Raw genomic sequence first — 26,003 nt, 5'->3', positions numbered from 1 at the left:
GCGCTTTTAATGGTTGCTTCCAAGGAGCCAGACCTTCCTGTAATATTCGTATCTTGAGGCACTTTGTTACCAACAGCCTGTCACAAAAACACATTTGTTCCCATTTCTTGTGTTCAATCTATGAAAAATGCCAACGAAAACACAGTTTGACAGGCATAAAATTGTATTTTTGCACTAACCAAAAATGAATGCCAAAGAGCTAATAGCTGAAAGCTTTTAATGTCTCAGAATGGTGTGCAGTGTGTCCCTAAAACAGGGGTGTCAACATAAGGCCTGGGGGCCAGAATCAGCCCAGCAAAGCCTTCAGCCGGCCCTCTGGAAGGCTTTGGAAAAGTAGTTAAGGATAAAAAGATACTTTCCTACTATATAAATGTGTTAAAAACTTAAAACTTAACTTATATTAAAATATCTAAAATACATTATATATAAATACATACATTTTGTCACATTATAGCCACAAACATGAATCAGTTTTATTGGAATTCCACGTGAAAGACCAACACAAAGTGGTGCACACGTGAGAAGTAGAACCAAAATCATACATGATACCAAACATTTTTTACAAATAAATAACTGAAAAGTGGGGTGTGCCTAATTATTCAGCCCCCTGAGTCAATGCTTTGTAGAACCACCTTTTGCTGCAATTACAGCTGCCTGTCTTTTAGGGTCGGTCTCTACCAGCTTTGACTCGGCCATTCTAACACATGGATATGTTTTGTTTTAAAACAAACCATTGTTGCCCTGACTTTATGTTTAGGGTCGTTGTCCTGCTGGAAGGTGAACCTCCACCCCAGTCTCAAGTCTTTTGCAGACTCCAAGAGGTTTTCTTCCAAGATTGCCCTGTATTTGGCTCCATCCATCTTCCCATCAACTTCCCTGTCCCTGCTGAAGAGAAGCACCCCCAGAGCATGATGCTGCCACCACCATATTTGACAGTGGGGATGGTGTGTTCAGAGTGATGTGCAGTGTTAGTTTTCCACCACACATAGCGTTTTGCATTTTGGCCAAAAAGTTCCATTTTGGTCTCATCTGACCAGAGCACCTTCTTCCACATGTTTGCTGTGTCCCCCACATGGCTTGTGGCAAACTGCAAACAGGACTTCTTATGGGTTTCTGTTAACAATGGCTTTCTTCTTGCCAATCTTCCATAAAGGCCAACTTTGTGCAGTGCACGGCTAATAGTTGTCCTATGGACAGATTCCCCCACCTGAGCTGTAGATCTCTGCAGCTCGTCCAGAGTCACCATGGGCCTCTTGGCTGCATTTCTGATCAGCGCTCTCCTTGTTCAGCCTGTGAGTTTAGGTGGACGGCCTTGTCTTGGTAGGTTTACAGTTGTGCCATACTCCTTCCATTTCTGAATGATCGCTTGAACAGTGCTCCGTGGGACGTTCAAGGCTTGGGAAATCTCTTTGTAGCCTAAGCCTGCTTTAAATTTCTCAATAACTTTATCCCTGACCTGTCTGGTGTCTAAATCCAATTGAGAATCTGTGGCAAGATCTGAAAACTACTGTTCACAAACGCTGAAGAATGGGCAAGGACTTCAGTCTCTAGATGTGCAAAGCTGGTAGAGACATACCCTAAAAGAAGACTGGCAGCTGTAATTGCAGCAAAAGGTGGTTCTACAAAGCATTGACTCAGGGGGCTGAATAATTACGCACACCCCACTTTGCAGTTATTTATTTGTAAAAAATGTTTGGTATCATGTATGATTTTCGCTCCACTTCTCACATGTACACCACTTTGTGTTGGTCTTTCACGTGGAATTCCAATAAAACTGATTCATGTTTGTGGCTGTAATGTGACAAAGTGTGGAAAAGTTCAAGGGGCCGAATACTTTTGCAAGCAGCTGTCTTTACACAGACAGAAAGGGCAGTTTTACTGGTCTAGACCACATAAGATGGGCTGTATGTAAATGAGTTTGATATTCCTGCCTTAAGATTTGAGGAAAGAGAAGAAGAAATAGCAGACCATTAAAAATAAACAGTATCTGAAAGTCATGTCTGAGAAACAACAGCACAGAGCTGACACAGAATCTGAGAGATAAATATGGGCCTTCAGTTGATCCATCCACTGTTCACTGAAGCCTCATCAGAAATGGTCTCAGTGGAAGGGTGACTGTCAAGAAGCCATTCTTAAGGGAAACAAAGAGAAAAGGCTGAGGTATGAAAATTACACAAGAACTGGACTGAAAATCAGTGTCAACATATCTGATGGAGAGATCATTCAAACTTTAATGAAGCAGAGAAAGGAACAAAAGGCAGTCAACATCCAACGAAGAGCTCTGGAACATCCTTCAAGAAGTCTGGAGAACTACAAGGGCTGGCTCAAACCTTCTTCCCAGTACCGTCCACTAACCGGGGATTACTCGGTGGTTCTTACCTCGTTGTCCTTAACAGCCTGAGCTTGGTTTTCAGTGTAATGCCACGTGATACTCGCAGGCTGGAAATCTTTGGGAGGCCCAGCATCTGCTATTATGACCTTCTCGCATGGACGGACCATTCCACAGTCTCGAGCCACCGATATGGCCGTCAACATATTGTCGCCTATCAGAAGATACAGAGGAGAAGAGGGAAATGAGAGGCACAAACATTTGAATTTGCGTCGCAAATAAAAGACAAATTGACTGAGCTGCATTACCCGTGACCATCAATGTGCGTATGTTGGCTCGCTGTAATTCACATAAAACACCAGCAGTCTCTGGTTTGATTTTGTTCTGCATAATGATCAGACCGAGGAACTCCATGTTGGTCTCTATTACGTCCCTATGAGAGAAAAATCATAGACTTCTATAAATTGTGCTGCCATTTTTTAAGGAATCCACAAAAAGTCACATTTAGAGAAAAACAGATATCAGGATGAATCTGGGACACACGGTGACTTCTGACTTTTAGACATCATAAATCTGAGGTTATCGCTGCATCAAAGCAGTTTAAGAGCTCAGCTCACTTACATAACATTCTTCCTGTTTTTAAGTTTAGTTAATGATTTCCTACTTTTATCACACTGACCCCAAACACCCGGAAACAAACACTAATATGCTGCTGTACAGCGAGCACGTCTTTGAGCATAGAGTCACTTAATAAATCATTCATATTGCAGTCGCCTCAAACAGTTTTGTGCCTTTTGGCAGCACGACATTGTGGCAGATGACAAAACTGCTAGTCATTTCAAATACTGCCAATATAAAAGCTCTCAAACAAGCCTTCCTCCTCATGTTTCACTTAGCAAGGACATTTTCTGCCCTGCAATAGAAGGACTTTGAGCTAAGTTACTCTAAGAGCAGTTTCGAGCTTCTAAAAGCGTCATCAGCAAGATGAGAAACCACATTACAAGCATTTTCTTCAGGGTGGGAGTATCCACATGCACTGTGGGCAGTATTATCTGAGGATACGGGCGTACAGTACCTGCTGAGGCTCTGGACTTTGTGCCAGGAGAGTTTGGACTCTAGCTGACGATGTGCCAGGGCAATAACCCTGAAGCCCTGCCTGGTGTAGGCCTCCAGAGTCTCTGTGAACGTCTGTGGGACTAAACAGAAGGTCAGAGCTATGTTGGTGTGACCTTATTATATAACATGAGACAAGATAAGAAATGATTTTGTGGGACAGGGAGGACATATTTTATTCATTTGTATTTCTTTACAGCAAAGTCAAATTAAAAGGGAGGAAATAACCATCCCATGTCTGACTTGTGTGCTGTCTGCAGAGGCTGGCCACCACCTCCGGTGCCCCTTTTAAGAAGGCGTCCATGTGTTTTGCCCCAAGCCTCCTGACCACCATGCTCATCCTCTGCAGCGCCGAGGAGAAGGGGAACTGACGCACAATGCCCATCTCACAGGCCTGAGGAGCAAAAGTCACATGTTTGAACTGGGGGGGGGGGGGGGGGGGAAATTGCTCCGATTCTAAAAATGTGTTGATTTATTCTCTTCATAACAAGTGATTCAAAGACAGTTTGACAGCTGCTTCCAGGCTTCATGCTAGGCTATAATTTTCAGTTAGCTACGTCAGATTTACAAGATTTAACACTGAGTAACAAAGTGAATACAAAAACATTGATGTTTTCATGAAGTGGCAACTTACAGATAATTCAGAAAGCTCCTGAAAAAGAAAAAAAAACAAAATGTGTCATATTAGGAAAATCCGGCATTGATTTATAGTCATCAATGAACATACGGAGGTCACGGTACCATGCTCTGAGGTAGTGGATTGCTCTGATGGGCTTCAGGGGCGATGTGCTTTGGAGGGCGTACAACTGTGGGCATTATGGGATTGTGGAGCGCGGTTTCTTCCTCTGTGGGTTCTTCTAGGATCTAAAACAAAAACATCACCTTTCTGCCTTGAATCACTGAGTCAAGGCTGCTGTAAATAAAGGTTTTTTTTTTTCCTGGAGCTTGGAGCTGGAGATTTCACTTACAGGCTATCAGTAACTAACCACGCTAAACACTCAAAATCTCTGCTTACCCAGCCTGTAGCGCTGAACATCTTGAGGTCCAAAGGGTCTCCAGAGAGCTCTCCTTCTATTTTGGTCAGTGAGTGGCAGGTTGCCATGCAGGCCACGAATGTAGTGTTTACAAGACTGACTTTAGCAGCCTCAGACTCAGGTGAACAAAAGCTGCAGTGAAGAGAGAAGGTCTGACTCAACGACTCGATTCTTTGTAGGTGCGAAAGAAGCAAATCGTGACTCTATATAACTGTGTGAGAAAACAACACAAAGTTTCTGTGACATTTCCAAATCTGTTAATAGAAGCCCTGATAGTAAAGGTCTAAATTTCTCTGTCCAGTGTTTCATAGAGGCAAAGTTAAAGACTGTACATAAAAGATGGAACTATTGGTTCACAGGCTACTAATGTAAGCGCGGACGTTGTTTGGTTGGTTTTCTGAAATCAGAAGAAATTAGCATCGAGTGGATTCAACCGAGAAACAGTCCTCAGGATCTTTACTGTAGCAACATGTTAGCCACACCCTAAAGCATACGCGGCTTTACTCCAAAGAAAGATTTTCTAAAAAAAAAAAACAAAAACAAAAAAACAACAAAAAAAAAAACAGACTTTTTATATATTTAACAAGATTTAAAATAATTGACTTTGCCCATAAACTCATCAACAAAAGATTTAGCAAGGTCAAAATCAAAAGTGAGTACGACTGTCACGACTGTGAGTACGAAAGCCTCAGACTTTCACGATCAGATACGCCCTCTGCTTGCCATCTACTATGTACAGTTTGGGGTGATCGTGGCTCAAGAGTTGGGCGTTCGCCTTGTAATTGAAAGGTTGCCGGTTTGAGCCCCGGCTTGGACAGTCTCGGTCGTTGTGTCCTTGGGCAAGACACTTCACCCGTTGCCTACTGGTGGTGGTCAGAGGGCCCGGTGGCGCCAGTGTCCGGCAGCCTCGCCTCTGTCAGTGCGCCCCAGGGCAGCTGTGGCTACAATGTAGCTTGCCATCACCAGTGTGTGAATGGGTGGGTGACTGGATGTGTAAAGCACTTTGGGGTCCTTAGGGACTAGTAAAGCGCTATATAAATACAGGCCATTTACCATTTTACAGTCTATGACCAAAGAAGACACAATTACTTTTCCTTCAGATGTGTCAGGACAAAATTATTAGAGAAACTGTTAGCGGACAGCAGTAAAATACAGATGCATTCTTTGTTATTCAATAAATCAACAAGCCGCTAAATGAAGCATTTTAAAGCTATGATGCAGTGATGCAATACCGTTTTGTATGTGCCGTCTTTATTTTGAGAGAACTTTACAGAGACTAGACAGTAAAGCATGGATGGAGTGGGGGGGAGCAATATGCAGGAAATGACTGAGGGGCAAGTTGAACTAAGGCACCTGCAGTTGCCTTTGGCATATTTGCTACTTGCACAAAGAGGTGAGCTATAGCAGTTCCTATTTGTTTCTGGTTATACTCGGAGCTCTGATCTTAATATGCACACGAATGGCAATAAACCCAAAGTTGCCACTTCCTACCTGCCATCCTCAGCCCTGTGAATGGCCCACAGGTCCAAACCGTCCTCGGTCAGAGTACCAGTCTGAGGGAAAACAAAAACTGCACATTATTACGAAGCTACCAACTCAGGCCTCGTACATCTCATCAGCAAGAGCAGGAAATCAATCTGAACAGCCCATAATTCTAGACAGTGGAACGGAACAAGACTAAGCAGCTTCCTCAAAGGACAAAACAAGGACAAAGATGTGACCCAGCATGTCTGTGTGGAAGCATTTAGCTGTTTAGTACATAATCTTTCTACCAACTGAGGTCAGTGTTAAAAATAAATAAAACCAACAACAACAACCTTTAGCTCCTTTACAACCAAACAAACTATGAATAAAGTCTGTGTCTTTTTATTTTCAGAACTGATGAATTTGTTCCTTCTCTTAATGAATTATACAATCTAGAAAATGTTGGAAAATGCCTGGAAAAACAGACTTCACTGAATAATGAATCAAATTTATCAACTTTGAATGCTTTTCTCAAACTAACAACATTACAACCCGTTTCTCATTGTGCTCACTGGGTGCTCGTGATAACAAAAGGAAAATTACATGTCAAGCACAGCCTGCTTAGATACGTCTAAGTCCTTATAAACTTGTACAGCATCACTCTTTTGAGTGCATAAAGCTCGGTGCTATGAATAAACAGCATATTTGCACGACCACAGCTCTGCCTCGAGACATTTACGGTCATTAAATCATGCACTCACTCTCAAAAAAAGAACTTGTGCTTGAACTGGAAGTGGGTTTGAATGTGTTGAAAACCAATTTCCATGCATTTTGTCTGAGGACTGATTTCTGAGCTACTTCAGATCCTCAGCTTCTACATTTTCTAACTCACCTTGTCAAAGCAAACCACGTTAAGCTGACCGCACATGTTGATCCTCTGTGGACTGATGCAGAAGATGCCGACGCGCTTCAGACGCCGCTGTGCGTAAACGATGCCGGCCGTCATGGCGGCCGGTAAGGCCGGGGGCACGGTAATGGTCACGATGTCCAGAGATTCAGTAATGATGGTTTTAGCTGGGACCTGGAGAGAACAGACAGCAACTGTGATTCAGCTCACTGAAGACCTTCATAAGCCTCTTAAAGAGCAGTAATACCTTGTTCATGATGCTCAGGACGATGGTATAGATGAAGCCGATGCCTGCCACCCCAACAAGACACAACAGGAACAGGTATGCGTCGTGGTACAGCTTGAAGTCAGTGGGTTTAGGGTAAAGAATAGAACGCACAAGTTGGCCTTTCTCTGTGCTAAAGCCTGTGGAGACACACAAGTAATACTCTCTGATTATTTTCTTCCTTTTGAGGGTGCTCAGTCTAAAGCAGAAGCTAAACCACCACAGTGGGTCCCAGTCCGTCTCTCTCCAGTTTACCTGTTCTCACCACAACAGCTTTCACCAGTTCTCCGGTGTAGAAGCGGGTCTGGATGACGTGGGTACCACAGTAGAGGGTGTGTTTTTTATGCTCATCTATATTGTAGCTCCTGGCTCCTTCCTCGCCAGCACTGGGCAGACTGGTCTTGGTGACTGGCACACTCTCTCCTAAAAGAGATTTTTTTTATAATCAAAAGAAAATATCAAAAAGAACAGATGCAGAAATGAAGACCAGAACACCAGAATGGCTTTTACTGAAATATTGCAGAAGAATCCCAGCAAAATATTTATTCAATTAACCACCAGGGCATCACATATTGTGACCTACAGGAGGGGAAAAAACAAATGGTGCCAAAAACCATGGCTACCAGGACATCACAATATGTGGACAGGATCCAGCTTTCAACATACAGTCACGTGAAAAACAAAGTCTGCATTTCACCTTGTCTGGTGCATATCAGCACAGAGAGCTCAAACAAACTGTCAACCACGGCGGTAGAGGCGTGATGATTCGGGTTTGTTTTACATCCACACGACCTGGCACCCTGCAGTTATTGAGTCGACCATAAACTCGTGATAAGTCAAATGTGATGTCATCTGTCTAACAACTAGTCATTGAACAGGACAACGATCCCAAACACAGCAGCAAATCTGCATCAAGATGTCTTAAAAAGAAGAGAATTGGGGTGTTGCGAATGCCTTGGCAAAGTCCAGACCGCAAACTTACTGAAATGCTGCGGCAGGACTTTAACAGGAGAACTATGCATATCTCGATGCCCAAAAACGTTAAAAAGCTAAACACTGTGAAATAAGTGGCCCAAAATCCCCCATAATGATGTAAGACACACGTGTCATACATAAGTTATTGCTGCCAAAAGTGGTTTTACAGGCTAATGAATCATAGTGTATTCTTAGTTTTTCAAAGGACCGTTTACAGTCATGTGAAAAACGTTCTTCACATGACTGTACTTAATTACATGGGATATTTACTTATGACAAATAGTCATAAAACAAAAACAACACCTAGCAATACAACGAGGCAGACATAAATAAAAGGAACAAACGTCAAATATAAAAATTCTATGATGTAAAAAATGTTATTATCAGATGATAGGCAAACAGATGACTGCCCTCACGCAGCTCCAGCTATTTCTTGACAATAACAATCTCTATGAGAAGTTCCAGTCTGGTTTTAGAGCTCGGCATAGCACAGAAACCGCCCTTCTGAGAGTTTTTAATGATTTGCTTTTAACTGTTGACTCTGGTTGTGCTGCTGTCTTAGTAACCCTGGACCTGACAGCAGCCTTCGACACTGTTGATCACAACATACTGCTATCCCGCCTTCAACATTGTGTCGGTTTCCTGTATGGAGAAAAAAACAAACAAACAAACAAACAAACAAAAACAAACAGAGGAGACAGCAAACAACAAAGAGCAACATAATAATAGAGAAAACAAAGCACCATCACAATAAACTAGCTAGTCATAGATATCAGTATTTACTAAGTAATAAACGATATTGTGCAGCACGCAAGATAGACAGCGCACAGTGTGCTTTGAGGCAGCAGCCAAGAAAGCTTTAGTCCGCGTCTGTGAATACCCATGTGTGCATACCTGTGTGGATCAGCATGCTTGCATTCCAAAGGTTTCTCCATGTAATGATCTGCTAGGGAGTGTGGGGGGGCCACAGCCCCGTCCTCCAGGGTGTGAAGCGGGTATGGAGGAGATCAAAACTCCAGACATCCAGAGGCCCCCAGAACACAAGAGACCATGGAAGACCAACAGAGGGGCAGCCGCGCCACTGTCCCAGTAAGAGCTGAGGAGAGTCCCAGATGAGGGCTCGCCCAGCAGCCGCGGAGCAGAAGTCAGGGGGAGTTGCAGTGACGCGCCCGTGAGCTCCGCCGGCCCCCAGCTGCGCCTGAGTGACCGAGCCCTAGGCCGAGAGGCCGGGGGCACCCCACCTCCAAAGGGGCCCGAGCGAGCCCCAGGCCCCAGGCCCCGACAAGCGGCCGCCAAGGAGTGAGCCGGTGTGTACCCGGACGCCCACCCCCAGACACAGGTGACCCAGGAGTTTTTTTGGGTTTTTTTTGTCTCTCTTCCCCCCCCTTCTCACCGTCTCTTCTCCCCTTTGGTTTTCTTTCTTTCTCTCCCCCTCTCTCTCTCATTCATTCCCCCTGTCCTATTTATTAAAAAAAAAAAAAAAAAAAAAAAAATGACAAAGGATGAACTGAAGCTCTGCCATCACGTAATGTCGCATACTGCTGTTTCTGATGTCATTTAGAAAAAAAACAAAAAAAAAACAAAAAAAAAAAACATTGTGTCGGTTTAAAGGGCACTGTCTTAAAGTTTTTCCAGTCCTATTTGAATAATAGGAGTTTTTCTGTTCACCTTGGTGAACTGTCATCTCCCAGAGCTCCTTTAACCTGTGGCGTACCTCAGGGGTCCATACTAGGCCCCCTGTTGTTTATTCTGTACTTGCTCCCTCTGGGCGATGTGCTCCGTAAACATAATGTGTCCTTCCACATCTTTGCCGATGATATTCAGATCTACCTCCCTCTGAGGTTGAACTGCAATGTTTCTTTGCAGCCGCTACTCTCCTGCTTGTCTGACATTAAGACTTGGATGACTCTTAACTTCTTACACCTTAATGAAAGCAAAACTGAAGTCATTGTGTTTGGGCTTCCTAAAGATCCCAACTTCTCTCTTGACTTTTTGGGACCCCTAACCTCCGATTGCACTTCTTCCATTAAGAGTCTTGGTGTTATTTTTGACAATGCTTTTAAACTTGATAAACAAATCAGCTCTGTAGTTAAGGGATCTTTTTATCATTTGCGGATTTTAGCCAAAGTCAAGTCTTACCTTTGCAGGAACGATCTAGAAAGAGTGGTCCATGCTTTTATTACTTCACGGCTAGACTACTGCAATTCCCTCTATGCTGGCCTAGATCGTTCCTGTCTACATCGCCTTCAACTGGTGCAGAACGCTGCCGCTCGCCTGTTGACCGGTTCAAAAAAAAAAAAGAGACCACATCACTCCGGTTCTCTGCTCTCTCCACTGGCTCCCAGTTGCCTTTAGGATTGATTTTAAAATCTTATTGCTGGCTTTTAAGGTTTTAAATGGCACTGCACCTTCTTACCTGTCAGAACTCCTTAGAACTTATCGCCCCAGGAGATCTTTGAGGTCAGCCGACCTGATGCTTTTAGATGTTCCCAGGTATAAATTAAAGACAAAGGGAGAGAGGGCGTTTGCTGTGGCTGCACCCAGACTGTGGAACAGTTTACCTCCTCACGTCAGACTCTCCAAAAGCCTAGAAACTTTTAAAACCGCTCTTAAAACTCACCTCTTTTCATTGGCTTTTAGAAAGGTTTAATTTATTTGTTTTATATATTTTTATTTTATTTTTATCAGCGAGGTGTTATTACGAAATTGTGTTCTATTGTATTTTTATCTGTATTTACTGTACAGCACTTTGGTCAGCCTTGGTTGTTTTTAAATGTGCTCTATAAATAAACTTGACTTGACTTTTAAAATGAGAACACTAGAGATGCAGAAAATAAAACATCTCAGAGCTCGCATCATTCCCATTCACATATAGGCAGGCTTCAGCGTCCACCTGGCTTCAAGTCACCTCGCTGGACAGCTTTGGAAAATGTGAAGAAGGAAGGCATTTTGAACTTTTGTAATTTTTCCAAACCATGAATCGTAGCGCTAATTAAAGACTGGACGATGCTTTTAGTTTACTCACTGGTTGGGGTGGAAAAAGTCCAATTTCAAAGTATATTAGCGTGTTTTCCTTTAGTTGGTAAACAATAATGTGCAAATGTTAGAAGATGCTTGCCTTGGATCCAGGTACATCTGGGTCCATGTTTTCAGGACGAGCTTCTACGTTCTAATGTGACTACTGCAAAGCCCCGCCCACATGCTCTTAAAAACCTCCTGTTTGTGAACGCCAGCCAATCAGAGTAAAATTATCTTAAACTGAGCAAAGTGTGAGGTGCCTTAACAGCTTTCTAACTGAGAGCAAAAGGTCAGAGAAGGATATGATGTCCAAATCTATGGATTCATTCAAGGAAAGCAGATGAACTTTGCATAAGTTAGAGCCTGCTGAACTTGTTTTAAAGGACCAGTGATGATACAATAAAGTAATGTATGACAATGTGGGCAAAAAAAAAAAAGAAGAAAAAAAAAAAATGTAATGATGACATAATAGCTCATCAGGTTATTCCCTGTAAAATGACAAATGTGACCTAAGTTCTTCTGAACTGTGGACGGGCAAAGAACGCCTCGCCGTGGCATAAGCTAATCAGTCCTTCAGCTAGACGAGCTAAAAATCAAAGCCAGCTTAATCTTTGATATATTGTAGCAGTGACGGAAGTACCAGCTGCCTCTCACGAACAGTCATAAAGTGTAAAGAGATAAGTGACGAGAGATAACCACTGATTCCTGGAAGAACGGTAGTAACTTTTCTCCACGGCGAGCGCGGCGAAGAGCAGTCTCACCTGTCAGCATGCTCTCGTTCACAATGCAGGTTCCGCAGACGAGCACTGCGTCGCACGGCATTATCATCCCATTCGCTGGAATGGCGATGACATCGCCGGGCACGAGCTCCGTTGACATGGCCTGTTCAATATCTGTGGTCAAGATCATGAAAGAAGACTTTGGATACACACTGTCTCTGTAGCCAGTCACAAGGCAAAGCAGCTATTAGCTGTGTGTCATGATCAGAGATGAAAACATGCCTTTATTCCCTCTGCACACAGAAACACGAACCACGCTGTGGGCTGCCACCATGTCGTGCAGCATGACGTATTGCTGAAAGGAGAAGAAAAACAGCTCTTGAAAGGCACCAGAACATTACAACCAGTCACCAGTCGGTCACCAGTTGAAAACGGGTGACCGAGAGCAGAGCCGTCTCAGGCATGACCCACCTTTTTAATGGTGTACAGTGAGGTAGCGATAGAAATGATGGACATTAAAACAATGGCTGAGGCATAATAATAATAATCTTCAAAGCTCCAGAGAATAATGCTGAAGAGCTGGAAGATGTAAAATGGGTTCAAGACCTGAAAAAAAAACATGCAAACAGGGGGAATTAGAAGAAATGATAGATGTGCTGTAAGAAAATATGTTATGCAAGAGCTTGAAACTCACCTCCTTTACCAGAAGCTTTAACAGAGAGGGCACTCTCACTGCAATCTCATTCTCCCCAAAAAACAGCCTCCTGATAAAGAAGAATCCAATTTGTCCATCATGAAAAATCCATCTGCTGCTTCTTCATTTTTTTTTTTAAATGAGCAAATAACTTAAGAAAACAGCCTGTAAGAAAGCCCAGCATGTACCTGTAGTCTTGTAATGTTTTAGAAAGCCCAGAGCTGTGCTCAGAGTGAAGGCTTGCACAGCTCACATTCACATCCTCCAGGCCTCTAGAAAATGAATACAATTCATGTCAACTGCAGCTGAGCAGAGCAACACACACACCGACCGGGCATAACATTATGAGCACTGACAGGTGAAGTGAATAACACTGATTATCTCTTCATCGTGGCAGCTGTGAGTGGGTGGGATGTATTAGGAAGCAAGTGAACATTTTGTCCTCAAAGGTGATGTGTTACAAGCTGGAAAATCTGGGAAGTGTGAAGATTTAAGAGTCTGACGAGGGCCAAATTGTGATGGCTGGGCAACTGAGTCAGAGCATCTCCAAAGCTGCAGCTATCGTGGGGCGTTCTCGGTCTGCAGGGGTCACTGCTTCATGTATGCAGGATGTGCAGGAGAAACAAGTCGGACCCATGGACACCCCACCTCCTAACTTACATGACCTAAAGGATCCATTGTTTGGTGGGGGCTGTTTTGGCAGCAAAAGGGGGACCAACACAATATTAGGCAGGTGGTCATAATGTTATGCCTTATCGGTGTGTATCTGATCATGCAGAACCTGGCAAAAACTATGCAATCAACAAAAAAACTATTCTGTTACACCTCCTCACGCTTTTACGTTTAAAGCATATATAATATATATAGCATATATAATTTATATATATATATATAAATTTATATATTCATATAATTTAACTGAATTTGTAAAAAAAAAAAAAAAAAGCTGTAATACATGTAGCACATCAAATATTCTGAACACAAGACTACAGCACACATACTCAGTGGGATGCTTACTTGTATAATTCAAAGTTCTGCATCACATCATTCCAGTAGTATCGAGCGCTGTGGTGGACGAAATAGTGAACCTGAGAGGGGGAGAGGGGAGAATCCAAACACTTAGTCTGTGAAACAGATTTGTTTAAAATGGGTTAGTTAGAAAACTATCAAATGGTAACAGGAGACACGGCTTCATACTAAAGTACCTGAACCAGCTGCCTGTGAGAAAACTGTCCGTAGCAGTCTTCGTGTACAGCGCTGACACCAAGGTCTCCGTCTCCATTTGTTACCTGGCTTTCAGGCTGGGAAGCCAAACTGTCAAAGGGCTTCTTCCCAGGAGCCAACATCACATGCACTTTGGCTCGAAACCACTGTCTGAACTCATCCTGAGGTAACAATATAAAGCAGCACAGTTTTCCTGTTCGTGAGGCCACACCAAATTTATCAGACACAGTATGGAACAGTATGTGTGCCACAGAAATAAAATGCTTCATTTCAATATTAAACTACAGCACATACCGTTGTCCTGAGCAGCACTGTGTGTGCGTCCTTCAGCGTGGTGTGAGTACAGGTGCTCTTCACACCCCACTCAGGTAACCAGTAGAGGAGCAGCAGCAGGAGACCACCAGAGCAAATAACACCTGCGCCCACCAGGATCATCTTCCACAGACAGGGTCTGTAACCCGACACCTCCTGCACAGATACGCTAACATGTTAACATGGCTGCGTAGTTGTCTCTTGTCTGTAAAACACCTGGTAATATGCTGGATTCAAGGACTTATTTCAGCCACAGATTAATTAATAGACAAGTGATTCTCTACTAAGTATTTCCCAAAGCAGGTGGATGGTGTGCACTGGAATGCATCAGGAATGGCATCCTTCTTGCAATCCACCCTTTTATCTGTGATTGGGACCGGCACAAGGAGCTCGCTAGCTTGTGACCCCCCCCCCTGAAGCTGGTGCCTCCCCCCAGTCTCAAACCAGGGATGGACGGACAAAACCTGCATTATTTCATCTAACTGAAACTGAATTTGAAATCAAAGATATTCAATGTGTAATAAATACTAAGAGAATTGGAAAAACATATTAGTGACTTATTCTAATCTGGAGTCTAACACCGATTTACATCTTATATGTTAATGCACAGCTAGTTAGAGGTGGGACTCAGTAGACAACCCACAATACAATATTACTGTGATTATTAACATTGTGTGACCTGCTGAGCACTGCAGTGACATATGTTGTTCAACTACAAATTATGTCCTCAAAGTTAAACTTTATCAGTATCTGTTTTGTTGCAATACGATAAAGTTATCTCACGTCAGTTATTTTTTGGCTGCAAAATGAGATCATCAAGCGTACCAACACTGTCCTTAAAACCTGCTTTAAATGTAAGACAGTCTGCTATCAGTCTGTGAATGAATGGTAATTACGTGCAATCTGTTTCTGATAATACACCAATTAACTGCGACAAATCACTGAAAAAAAAAAAAAGAACATCAATGCTGTCTACATAAAAAGAAATTCACATTTAACAGTAATTCATACACTCAACAAAAATATAAACGCAACACCTTTGTTACTGCTCCCATTCCCCATGGGATGGACGTAGAGACCTAAAATTCATTCCAGATACACAATATAACCATCCCTCCCAAACAGTGGTCACAAATCAGTCCAAATGTGTGGTAGTGGGCACATCTGCCATATTGAGATAATCCATCCCACCTCACAGGTGTGCCACATCAGGATGCTGATCTGACATCATGAGTAGTGCACAGGTGTACCTCAGACTGCCCACAACAAAAGGCCACCCTGGAATGTGCAGTTTTGTCTCACAGCAAAATGCCACAGATGCCACAAGCAATGAGGGAGCGTGCAATTGGCATGCTGACAGCAGGAATGTCAACCAGATCTGTCGCCCGTGCATTGAATGTTCATTTCTCAACCATAAGCCGTCTCCACAGGCGTTTCAGAGAATATGGCAGCACATCCAACCAGCCTCACAACCGCAGACCTCGTGTAACCACACCAGCCCAGGACCTCCACATCCAGCAGGTTCACCTCCAAGATCGTCTGAGACCAGCCACCCAGACAGCTGCTGGAACAATTGGTTTGCACAACCAAACAATTTCTGCACAAACTGTCAGAAACCGTCTCAGGGACGCTCAACTGCATGCCCGTCGTCCTCATCGGGGTCTTGACCTGACTCCAGCTCGTCGCCGTAACAGACTTGTGTGGGCAAATGCTCACATTCGATGGCGTCCACAGGCCACAATTGACAATCTGATAGACTCCATGCGACGATGTGTTGCACTGCATGAGGCAAATGGTGGTCACACCAGATACTGACCGGTTCTGGGTCCCCAGACCCCCAATAGCGCAAAAAAACTGCACATTCCAGGGTGGCCTTTTGTTGTGGGCAGTCTGAGGTACACCTGTGCACTACTCGTGATGTCAGATCAGCATCCTGATGTGGCACACCTGTGAGGTGGGATGGATTATCTCAATATAGCAGATGTGCCCACTACCACACATTTGGACTGATTTGTGACCACTGTTTGGGAGGGATGGTTATATTGTGTATCTGGAATGAATTTTAGGTCTCTACGTCCATCCCATGGGGAATGGGAGCAGTAACAAAGGTGTTGCGTTTATATTTTTGTTGAGTGTATTTAATTATCAGAGTTTAAGTTTGTAGTTTTTCCATCGTATTTTAATTAATTTAACAAAAAAAAATTTTTTTGGTGTCTATATCGATACAATATCGCAACACAAAATGCAGCTATGCTGTATCAATTACCCCCCACCCCATTACTAGTTACCTTTTTTAAGAAGGATGCATACTTAATTGCTCCCAGTATAAAGAAATTGTTAATACTAATCATAGGGGTGGGAAGTAACGAAGTACAAATACTTTTTAAGTGTACTTAAGTAGAAATTTCAGGTATCTATGGAAGCCCATTTCCGCAAGTAAAAAAAAAAATAAATAAATAAATAAATAAATAAATAAATCCATAACTTGAAATTTTGAGTTATTTTTTAAAATTTCAACTTATTAACTCAAAATTTTGAGAAAAGTAACTCGAAATTTCAAGTTAGCTCTGCCAATCAGTAATCTATGTGAATGATGTCATTTCCTTGTTACCCGGAAGCTGAAACCTTCAGCTACAAATGCTACAGCTAAGCTACCAGTATTACATCCAGTCATGAATCCACAGATTGCTGAGTATTTTCAGCGTGGCTTCAAAAATGATGAAATCCTTGTGTTATTAGCTGAATCACATGGCGTTACTATCAGCAAACGTACTCGCGAAAGAGCCAATTTGTTGCGATCCGGTTATAGTGCGCGTTACTCTGCGCCATATGCTTCCAGGTAACAAGAAAGTGACCTCATTCACCTAGATTACTGATTGGCAGAGCTAACACGAAATTTCGAGAAAATAACTCGAAATTTTGACCTATGGATACTTGTTTTTTTTTGGGGGGGGGGGGGGGGGTTTAGTGGCGGAAACGGGCTTCCATAGGTATCTGTACTTTACTTGAGTTTTTTTTTTTTTTTTTTAAACAACTTTTTATTTTTACGCTCTACGTTTTTAAACAAATATCTGTACTTTCTAATCCTTATATTTTCAAAACAGACTCATTACCTTAGGTTTAAGGCATTTGAGGAGAGTTATTATTTCATGACTTTCAGATATCAAACCGACTTGAGCCTAAACAGTAACACATGAAAGGCCATCCTGTTCCAGTACTATTCGGCAAGTGATGTGCCATAAAAAGAGATTAAAGATGTAAAAAAAACTGCCTGGTAAAGTTAAAGGGATTAAAGTGAGGCGTGTTTTCTTTTTTTTTGGTACAGTACCAGAATGACTGCAGGTGTCCAGAAGTTGCAGTACTTCAGCATCTAGCTAGCCCCACGAAAGATGAGCGAGCATAAAGGCAGTAATGTTTTGTAAATGGCAGCTAATTTCAAATACAGCATTTCTATCAGCAAACACACAAACAGTTTGTGTGCAGTTTATCTGCTAACTAAAGGTCGAGCTGCTGGTTTTCACAAGGAGAGAAAAGAAAGAGAGCCAACTTCACTCAGAGATGGAGAAAGATGACAAAGACAGGAAAGGAAGAGAGGTTAGATTTAAAGGTAAGGATGGCTCATTGGTGTTTGACTAACTGGAAATGTAAATCTTACATGTAAGTCCCCTTTTTTAAATCAGATACTGGGTCTGTACATGTCACATTATGATGTTTTGCAGCAGGTTGCACAATATGAAAAACAAACTGAGGTAGACTAACTGTGCTATTTAAAGGATACACGAAAATCCTCTGCAAGTTAGCACAGGATAAACAGGTTTGTTTGCTGCACTGTGATGAGTTTAAAGTAAAGAACAGTGTGTGACCGGTGCACAGTGGCTAAGGTTTCATGGTCAGAGTTAGGTTACATGAAGGGTGGCAGAGATGATGATGCTGAGATCCATTCACTGAATTCACCTTCATACCAACTTTATAGTGTCTAATATAAAGACAGCATAAACTGTGTACTGTATCGAGGATGGAAATCAGTAACATCTGCTGACATCTGGTTGAATAAAGTTGTGTATTTTGAATTTATTGTGGTTGTGGTTAAATTCATATTCTATTAAACAGATTCAGGCTGACTACAATTAGAACTACAAAAATTTGCATTTCCTGCGAAAATGCTGTGTGGATGCCTTAATGCTGAAAAAAGCTGAAAAGGTTGAAAAGTTGCAAAAAGTTGCATGGCGGTGAAGAAACTGAAAATTCTGCTGAAAACAGGTGAAGAAGCAGAAATGTTTTGCTGAAAAGTGGTGAAAATCAAAAAATTCTACTGAAAGGGGTAAAGACGGAGAAATTTTTTCTGAAAAGTGTTGAAATTTTTTTTTTGCCGTGAGCAGGATTCGAACCTGGCCCTTCTGGTCTCACGGCAGCTACTCAGCTCACTGAGCCAAACTCATTCTCACAAAGAAGAGGTGGAGAGACTGACAATTCTGCTGAAATGAGCAGAAGCTGCTGAGATTTGTGCTGATAAGAGGTGAAAAGGCTAAAAATTTTGTTGAAAAGAGTTTAATGAGCAGAATTTCTGCAGAAAAGATGGAAAGAAGCAGAACGTTGCGCTGAAAAGCGGTGAATGAGCAGAATTTCTGCTGAAAAGTGTTTAAAAAAAAAAGTTTAACTGTTAACTGAAAGAAATGTTGCCATAAGCGGGATTTGAACCCGGGCCTCGCAGTCTGAGAACGGCTGCTCATCTCACTGAGCTAAAACACAGCTCAAACCGGCAAGGAAAATCAGTGACCACACTGATAATGTGGAAGAAATGGGCAAAAAATAAAAATTAAACTGAAAACTTTGCATGAAACAGCTGGCAGAAAGGTTCTTCAAAGAGCTACTTTCTTACTCCGAGTACATTCCAGAGCCTGTACTTTTTCACTTATACTTGAGTAAAGAAGTTGAATCAGTACTTCAACTTTTACTAGAGTATTTTTAAACAGTATCTGTACTTCTACTTAAATACAAAATCTCTGTACTTTTGCCACCTCTGCTAATCACTACATTCCTTTTGCATTACTCGCACTCTCACATAATTACCAGTTAACAACATAAGCTTTAGTTTCCAGTAGAGATGGACCGATCCGATATTATGTATCGGTATCGGTCCGATACTGACCTAAATTACTGGATCGGATATCGGAGAAAAATAAAAAATGTAATCCGATCCATTAAATATCACGAAAGCACCTCACAAAACTTGCAACACGCCGTAACTCACCTCAGAACGTTAGCACGTCGGAGCAGTATGCATCACGTGATAGAGCGGCTGTGGCATGCGGGACCTGTCGGTGGTCTGGATAGCATTTGGAGCTTCGCTAGCAACCCGGCATTTCATCTCCGACAAAATTATCCCCGAGAGAAGTAAAGCAAGTGTGTAAGTCCATCTCTGAATGTTTGTAAAGCATTCCTGCGTTAAGCTTAACAAGCGATATATGGAGCGACTGCCTCTTCTCGCTGCTACTTCAATCATGAAACTGCTTAACGATCAGCTGATCGGCTTTTCTGTCGCGAGTCCGTGTCTCTAGTTTGCTTTTGGTCCACTTTGCACCAGAATGAGGAAACCAGCGGCTGAACAACAGCAGCACGTTTAAGCTTGATCAGCTGTTGTTAGAATGTATTTAATATTACTTTCTACGCTGGTAACTGTGCAGGGGCGCATCTAGCAAAGTTTAGCCAGGGGGGCCGATAGGGCATGAACAGGGAAAAGGGGGCACAAAGACATACTTTTCTTTCTTATTCTCATTTAAAATGTCGAGCTTTTAATTATTTAATATTTATCTGAATCTTACACCCAAAGTTTTAATCTGATGTAAAATGTATAGAAGTCCATTATTGTATATAGTAACTGTTAAGTCTAATATACCCTAGTAAGCTATAGTACTTTTTCCTTTGGGAAGGTACCATCTGTGCAGTCTGCAATTTTGTTGAAGAAAGATGTTGAATCTATTTAATATTTCTTGAAAAATAATTGATTTCTGTGCATTTTTTTTCACACTGCATCAAATTAAGGTTGATTATGTCGATTAAGCATCATGAGGTGGAGCGTGAGGGGTGGTTCCCTATTTTTTATTTATTTATTTTTGTTGTTGCTGGGAGTTGGAACCCTATTAGTTAGGTTGCTTAATATTTATGCTAAGTACTCTTTAAAATACCAGAATAGGGAGGATGGTGTAGGTTTAAGTTTATTAGATTGATCAGTATTGCTGAACTATGAAATTTTTTTTTTTTGCATACAGGTTTAACAGAATAGCTTTAGTGTAGTTGTTGTTTTAAACTTGAGTATGAACTTGCAGCAAGATATTTAAAAAACAGTTTTGTTGATTAAAAAACACTATATTGGATTCATATCGATATCGGCAGATATCCAAACTTATGATATCGGTATCGGTATCGGACATAAAAAAAGTGGTATCGTGCCATCTCTAGTTTCCAGTCACACACACACACACACACACACACACACACACACACACACGCGCACACACACACACGATCCTTGAACACAAAGCAATAATGTAAACCAGCCCAAAGAATCTTGAAAGCGATCACTATGGTGATTCTACCTCAGAAACACGTACAGGTAGGAATGGATGCTACATTTATATTTCAAAAATAGCGATAATCACTGCTTTTGTTACCTGTTGAGGTTCAGGCGGCTGCTGGTTTTGGCGTAGGCAAACATTCAGCGTTAACACTCTGGGTTATTAGCTAGCTCTGTGTTAGCATGCTGTCTAATGTTTGCAAGGAGCTGATGATGTCAGTATAATGCGACTGTTTCTGCATCGTGTTCTTGTTCCCTCATGCAAAGAAAAAAGGTAATGCCCAAATTTCCACTCTTTAAATGTTGTACACCACTCCGGTTTTCCAGCTCTCTGCACATTAACTGAAATCAGCTGACTGTAGCCCAGCAGACAAAAATGATACACAAAATATGCCGTTTTAGTTCTACCTGCCTGACGTGCAGATAACTGGAGAGCCTTTGTAATTTAAGTACCGGCATAATTGCAACTTTAATACAGTAATCACATTGCATTCAGTTAGTGCATTACCAAAAAACATGTTACTTTGTAGCGAGTTACAACTATCAGTATATTGGATTAATGCAATGGCCTGCCAAATAATACTGTCTGCTTAGTGGTTCAGACCATCCAAGTATTTATTGGTCTGTTACTGAACGCCAGTTAGCCATGTCCATGCGTTTTGCCCATAGTTTATGGCTTCCTAGTGTTAGGTGATAACTTAGCTCTCCACCCACATGTCTAAATATTATAACTTCTGGATCTAGTAAACCAACGGGCCAACAGTAACACAGTTGAGGCTTTAACACGCCAAGTCCACAGACCATTGGCTGATGTCCATCTGTAGTAAACACAACCTGCTTCCTTTAGAACAACAACAACAACAAAAAACAAAAAACAGTTGTACCCATCTGACTGAAACTCACTCTTCTTTTACACAATACTTACACACACTGGTGCATTTACATGCCAAAAGTAGATGATATGAGAAAACCAAAAAGTGAAATAACTGAAATGATACTCACCATCTCATCCTCCAGGCCTGGGCTGATGAGCTTCACCTCGTTCGCCTTCATTTTCTCAGAAGTCCCGAAACTACGAAGAAATGCAAAAAAGTATAACTTGTCACCACTGTATACCCCGCAGGTGTGTCATCACTAGTGGAAGCTCTTCAGCTATCAAGGATCTCTTCAACTCTGTGTAGTCGATAAAGGTCCTTCAATAGCAGTCAAGGGCATAAAATGACTTCATTTTATAGTCTCTCAAGAGATAGCAACCTAAACTAATAATGAAGTCAGCCATTTATTTATTTATTTTTTTTTCCTATTTGGCTTTTCATCATTGGAGATGAAAATAAAGTTAGATACAAGTCAAACAACATCACGACAAGGACAAAAATCTTATCCGTGAGATAACCGATGAGGTGTCTGTGTGGAAGAAAGATCTGTCACCGAACCCGCCTGAACTGAAAAATGCTCCAACGTATTCCAAGCCTCTTGTGATTCTTCTGCAAACATCTACCTTCATTAAGTCCTGACAGTTCATTCTTAATGTTGCCGATTTTCAAGTTTGCCGGAACAGTATTGTTGATGCACTCAATATGACTCGAAGCACTTTATACACTTGCTTTATTTATCTATCAAATCAATAATCAGGAATGTAATAAAAACAGACAGTGTGCAATCTGCACATCATAATCCTACTCACTCTGCATGACCCCAGTCCAAACACATCTGTTAATTACTTATAATAAATATAAGAATAGTATTAAGCAACAATCAGTGCATGATAGGCCGCAATATACACAGAAACCTTTGCACTATTGTTAAGTTCAAAAACAGTCACAGCTGCAGTTTTGTGTGCGTCATCCGCCTGACCTGGCCCATGTCTGTAATACAGTACTTAATATTTAAAATGTACTTTTTCATTTAGCACTCTTTGCAATTTTGATTTAAAGGTTTAACATTAAAGTGCATTTTTTATTCCATGGAAAATTTTAATTAAAAAAAAAAAAAAAAAAAAAAGGAAAACAAATAGACCTCAGCTTTGATCAGCTCTGATCAGATGCATCTCAAAAACTCACAATATCTTTGGAAAAATTCAAAGTTTTCTCTCAGTTATTTAAGAAAGTGAAATTGTTACGTATTCTAGACTCGCTATACAGAAACTGCAATGTGATAACTCAGAGTTTACAGCTCAAAGAATTATTGAATGAAAAGTATTCAAAGATTTCATTTGGGGTTTGGGTGAATAATACTGTGTACCTCTTGGTCTAATTCAGTACACGCAACCACAATCATGGGGAAGCCGGCTGACTTCACAGTTGCCCAGATGATGATCATCGACATCCTCCACGAGCAGGGTGAACCACAGGAGGTCACAGCTGAAAAGGCTGGCTGTTCTCAGAGTGCGGTATAGAAGCACATCAACAGAAAGCTGACTGGAAGGGAAAAGGCGCACAAGCACCTTCAGCCTTAAGGTGACTGTGAAGAAAAGTTAATTCAAGAACTTGGGAGAGCTTCAAGAGGAGTGAACTTAGACTGGTGTCTGCATCTACAGCCACCGGGAACAGAGGTCCTCAGGAAAGGAGCGACGAGAGTCATAATAGGAAGCCACACCTGAACCAGGGATTCAGAAATGTCTTACCTGAGCTAACGAGAAAACGAACTGCTCAGCGGTCCAAAATCCTCTTTTAAAACAGAAGTAAATTTGGCATAGAGTCTGGATGAAGAGCAGAGAGGCAAAGAACCCGAGGTGTTTGTAATCCAGTGTAAAGTTTCTGCAGTCTGTGATCTGCTGGCATCGGTGGTGGTTGGTCCACTTTATTTTTTATCAGATTCAAGGTCAACACAGCCATCTACTATTAGAGCTTGATTGGCCAGCCAACTCACCTGATTCAAACACCACAAAGAATCTATAGAAGAAGGTGAGACAACCCAAAAACAAGGGGAGCTGGAGCCCACTATCAAAGCAACCTGGGCTTCAGTAACACCTCAGCACTGCCACAGACTGAACTCACACATGCACAAATTCATGGTAAAGGAGCAGAAACCAAGTAGAGTGCATAAATGAAGACGATAAGAGATGAGATTGGTCTCTTCCAGATTTGATAAGGATAGAAATCATAAACTACACCCTTCATAGTTATCAGATCTGATATGAGACAATATCTTTTAGCTAAAGTTGTTAATTCCTCCAGTGGAGCTTGTGGACAACCAGCAGATGTGCATAAAAGCAGTTCTGTCCAAACACCTTACCAACAGCCTTTATATTGGCTTTTCCTTTAACTTTCCCTTTATCTGTATATAAAACCACTTTATCACCATTAAAAAGTCACTAAAAGTGAACACACGGTGCTTCTCTGTGCCAGGAAAACTTGTAGGGGCAGATATGAAATAAATAAAACTGAAACACTGCTGCACTCTGCAAGAATCTGACACTCTATGTAAGCAATGGCTTGATCTTAAATATATTGGAGTGTCCAAATCAAATCAAAGCCAGTCCTGAATGTGTAGCAGGGATTTAGCCGAGCTGTTCAAGTACACATGTGCAACATGACAGCTTAAACCCTTCAGCACATGCAGCCCACACAGACCCAGGTGTGTGAATCCTCTAAAAGGTGTCTCCACCACATGCCAGCCCCACTTGAGCCATATTTAACAAATCCGACAACCAAAGCGATAAACGCGCTGCTTTAAATGCGAAAATTTCAACTGTTGATGTTTGAGTGTAAGAGCAGAAAAAACACAGATTTCCACGGTTTAAATCACAGCCTATCGGGCATGATCAGTGGACGCAAAGCACTTTCCAGTCTCTCTAACTTTCACCAACATGGCTCAAAGTCGTAAAAAAGTTTCGCAAGCTGTCGCTAAACTGAGATTTGGCGCATTTTTTGCTGAAAGCGTCCAAAAACGTTACAATCATCGCGTAAACGAGCGTGGATTCATGCGAGCTGCCGACTTACCGATGCCTCCACTCTCTCTGCTGGATCAGATCAGCCCCTGCATGGTGGAGCTGCTGCATTAAAGTTTGCTTGGATGCCCTCTGCAGCCCGCAAACACTGCGGATCGTGCAGCGAGTGTCTGGAGAAACGCGCGGTGGACACAGCAAGAGATCCACGCTGCGAGGCGACCCGGACCGTCCCAAACCGGTCCATTTACAAGGAAGTGGGGAAAACAGGATGTGAGGTCACTGAAGGACACCGCTTTTGGGGCGAATTTCTGCAAGTTGCAACGAATCGTGTGCAAGGCTGACTCGCAGTATTCAGACTGGTTATTCGTGGTTTGATATTGGGGCACGTTTAGCCGTGAGGGTGGTGTTGTTTCAGGACGGAGGCCGCTAAGAAGTTTCACCAAGTTAACCTTTTATCTCTTTATTGCAGATGTTAAAAATAAAACACAACCGCTTCACACCCTGGAGGACGGGGCTGTGGCCCCCCCACACTCCCTAGCTGATCATTACATGGAGAAACCTTTGGAATGCAAGCATGCTGATCCACACAGGTATGCACACATGGGTATTCACAGACGCGGACTAAAGCTTTCTTGGCTGCTGCCTCAAAGCACACTGTGCGCTGTCTATCTTGCGTGCTGCACAATATCGTTTATTACTTAGTAAATATTGATATCTATGACTAGCTAGTTTATTGTGATGGTGCTTTGTTTTCTCTATTATTATGTTGCTCTTTGTTGTTTGCTGTCTCCTCTGTTTGTTTTTTTTGTTTGTTTGTTTTTTTTTTTTCTCCATACAGGTGACCCAGGAGTTCTTTTTTTCTCTCTCTCTCTTCCCCCCCTTCTCACCGTCTCTTCTCCCCTGTGGTTTTCTTTCTTTCTCTCCCCCTCTTTCTCTCATTCATTCCCCCTGTCCTATTTATTAAAAAAAAAAAAAAAAAAATGACAAAGGATGAACTGAAGCTCTGCCATCACGTAATGTCGCATACTGCTGTTTCTGATGTCATTTAGAAAAATAAATAAATAAATAAATAAAAAATAAAACACACACAAAAAAAAACTTGGTTTTGTTTCAAAAATCTATTTCATCATCTTATCAAATCGTAATAAACGTTTTGACATGAAGTCAAAGGAGCTTGGAAAGAAGCTCCTTTGCTTGGAAATAGCTCCTTTGACTACGATGACCTGGATGACTGAGAACCTTCACAGACGTTTTGACATGAAATGACGTTACATGAGTGCCAACAAGGCGGGCTTCTTTCATGAGTTTTTATATATTTATAAGATGAACGGTTTAAAGTGCAAAATATGACAACTGAATTTAAAGCTGTCAGATGCACGAGTATTGACCATTTTACAGAAACACACAGGCTTCACATTAAATCAAGAGAAAAGAAGTCATATATGCAAAGTTCAGCATCCTGCGATCCACCTCTGCGTCCTTTTCC

General features: G+C 41.9%; 1 protein-coding gene and 1 long non-coding RNA gene across 4 annotated transcripts in view; one reads left to right on the top strand and one right to left on the bottom strand.

The window, feature by feature from the left end:
• The window catches only part of LOC309693691 (polyamine-transporting ATPase 13A3-like), a 31,681-nt gene extending 6,343 nt beyond the window's left edge, over positions 1–25,338 (bottom strand). For 2 of the 3 annotated variants that reach the window (XM_082513149.1, XM_082513151.1), the window contains exons 1-21: positions 24,570–25,338; positions 21,631–21,700; positions 14,037–14,210; positions 13,724–13,903; positions 13,536–13,606; positions 12,707–12,790; positions 12,519–12,588; positions 12,296–12,430; positions 12,107–12,179; positions 11,867–11,998; positions 7,368–7,535; positions 7,095–7,252; positions 6,833–7,021; positions 5,968–6,029; positions 4,458–4,608; positions 4,184–4,306; positions 4,077–4,094; positions 3,686–3,836; positions 3,405–3,525; positions 2,638–2,762; positions 2,380–2,543 (exon numbers count right to left, since the gene is read on the bottom strand). In XM_082513149.1, the coding sequence (XP_082369275.1) occupies positions 2,380–2,543; positions 2,638–2,762; positions 3,405–3,525; positions 3,686–3,836; positions 4,077–4,094; positions 4,184–4,306; positions 4,458–4,608; positions 5,968–6,029; positions 6,833–7,021; positions 7,095–7,252; positions 7,368–7,535; positions 11,867–11,998; positions 12,107–12,179; positions 12,296–12,430; positions 12,519–12,588; positions 12,707–12,790; positions 13,536–13,606; positions 13,724–13,903; positions 14,037–14,210; positions 21,631–21,700; positions 24,570–24,628 (2,478 nt within the window). In that variant the 5' untranslated portion in view covers positions 24,629–25,338. Of the gene's footprint in view, positions 1–2,379; positions 2,544–2,637; positions 2,763–3,404; positions 3,526–3,685; positions 3,837–4,076; positions 4,095–4,183; positions 4,307–4,457; positions 4,609–5,967; positions 6,030–6,832; positions 7,022–7,094; positions 7,253–7,367; positions 7,536–11,866; positions 11,999–12,106; positions 12,180–12,295; positions 12,431–12,518; positions 12,589–12,706; positions 12,791–13,535; positions 13,607–13,723; positions 13,904–14,036; positions 14,211–21,630; positions 21,701–22,869; positions 22,952–24,569 lie in introns of those variants that run through there. The other variant, XM_082513150.1, reaches the window with a different exon arrangement.
• Positions 25,019–25,505, top strand: LOC309693700. Its single transcript, XR_014272692.1, has 2 exons — positions 25,019–25,107; positions 25,356–25,505. It is a non-coding gene; the product is annotated as an uncharacterized lncRNA (long non-coding RNA).
• The last annotated feature ends 498 nt before the right edge of the window (positions 25,506–26,003 follow it).

The sequence above is a fragment of the Aulonocara stuartgranti genome (assembly GCF_965226115.1).
Source record: "Aulonocara stuartgranti genome assembly, chromosome: 18".
Taxonomy (NCBI): Eukaryota; Metazoa; Chordata; class Actinopteri; order Cichliformes; family Cichlidae; genus Aulonocara; species Aulonocara stuartgranti.
Note: the sequence above shows the minus strand (reverse complement) of the source record. Positions and strands in the feature narration are given on the sequence as shown.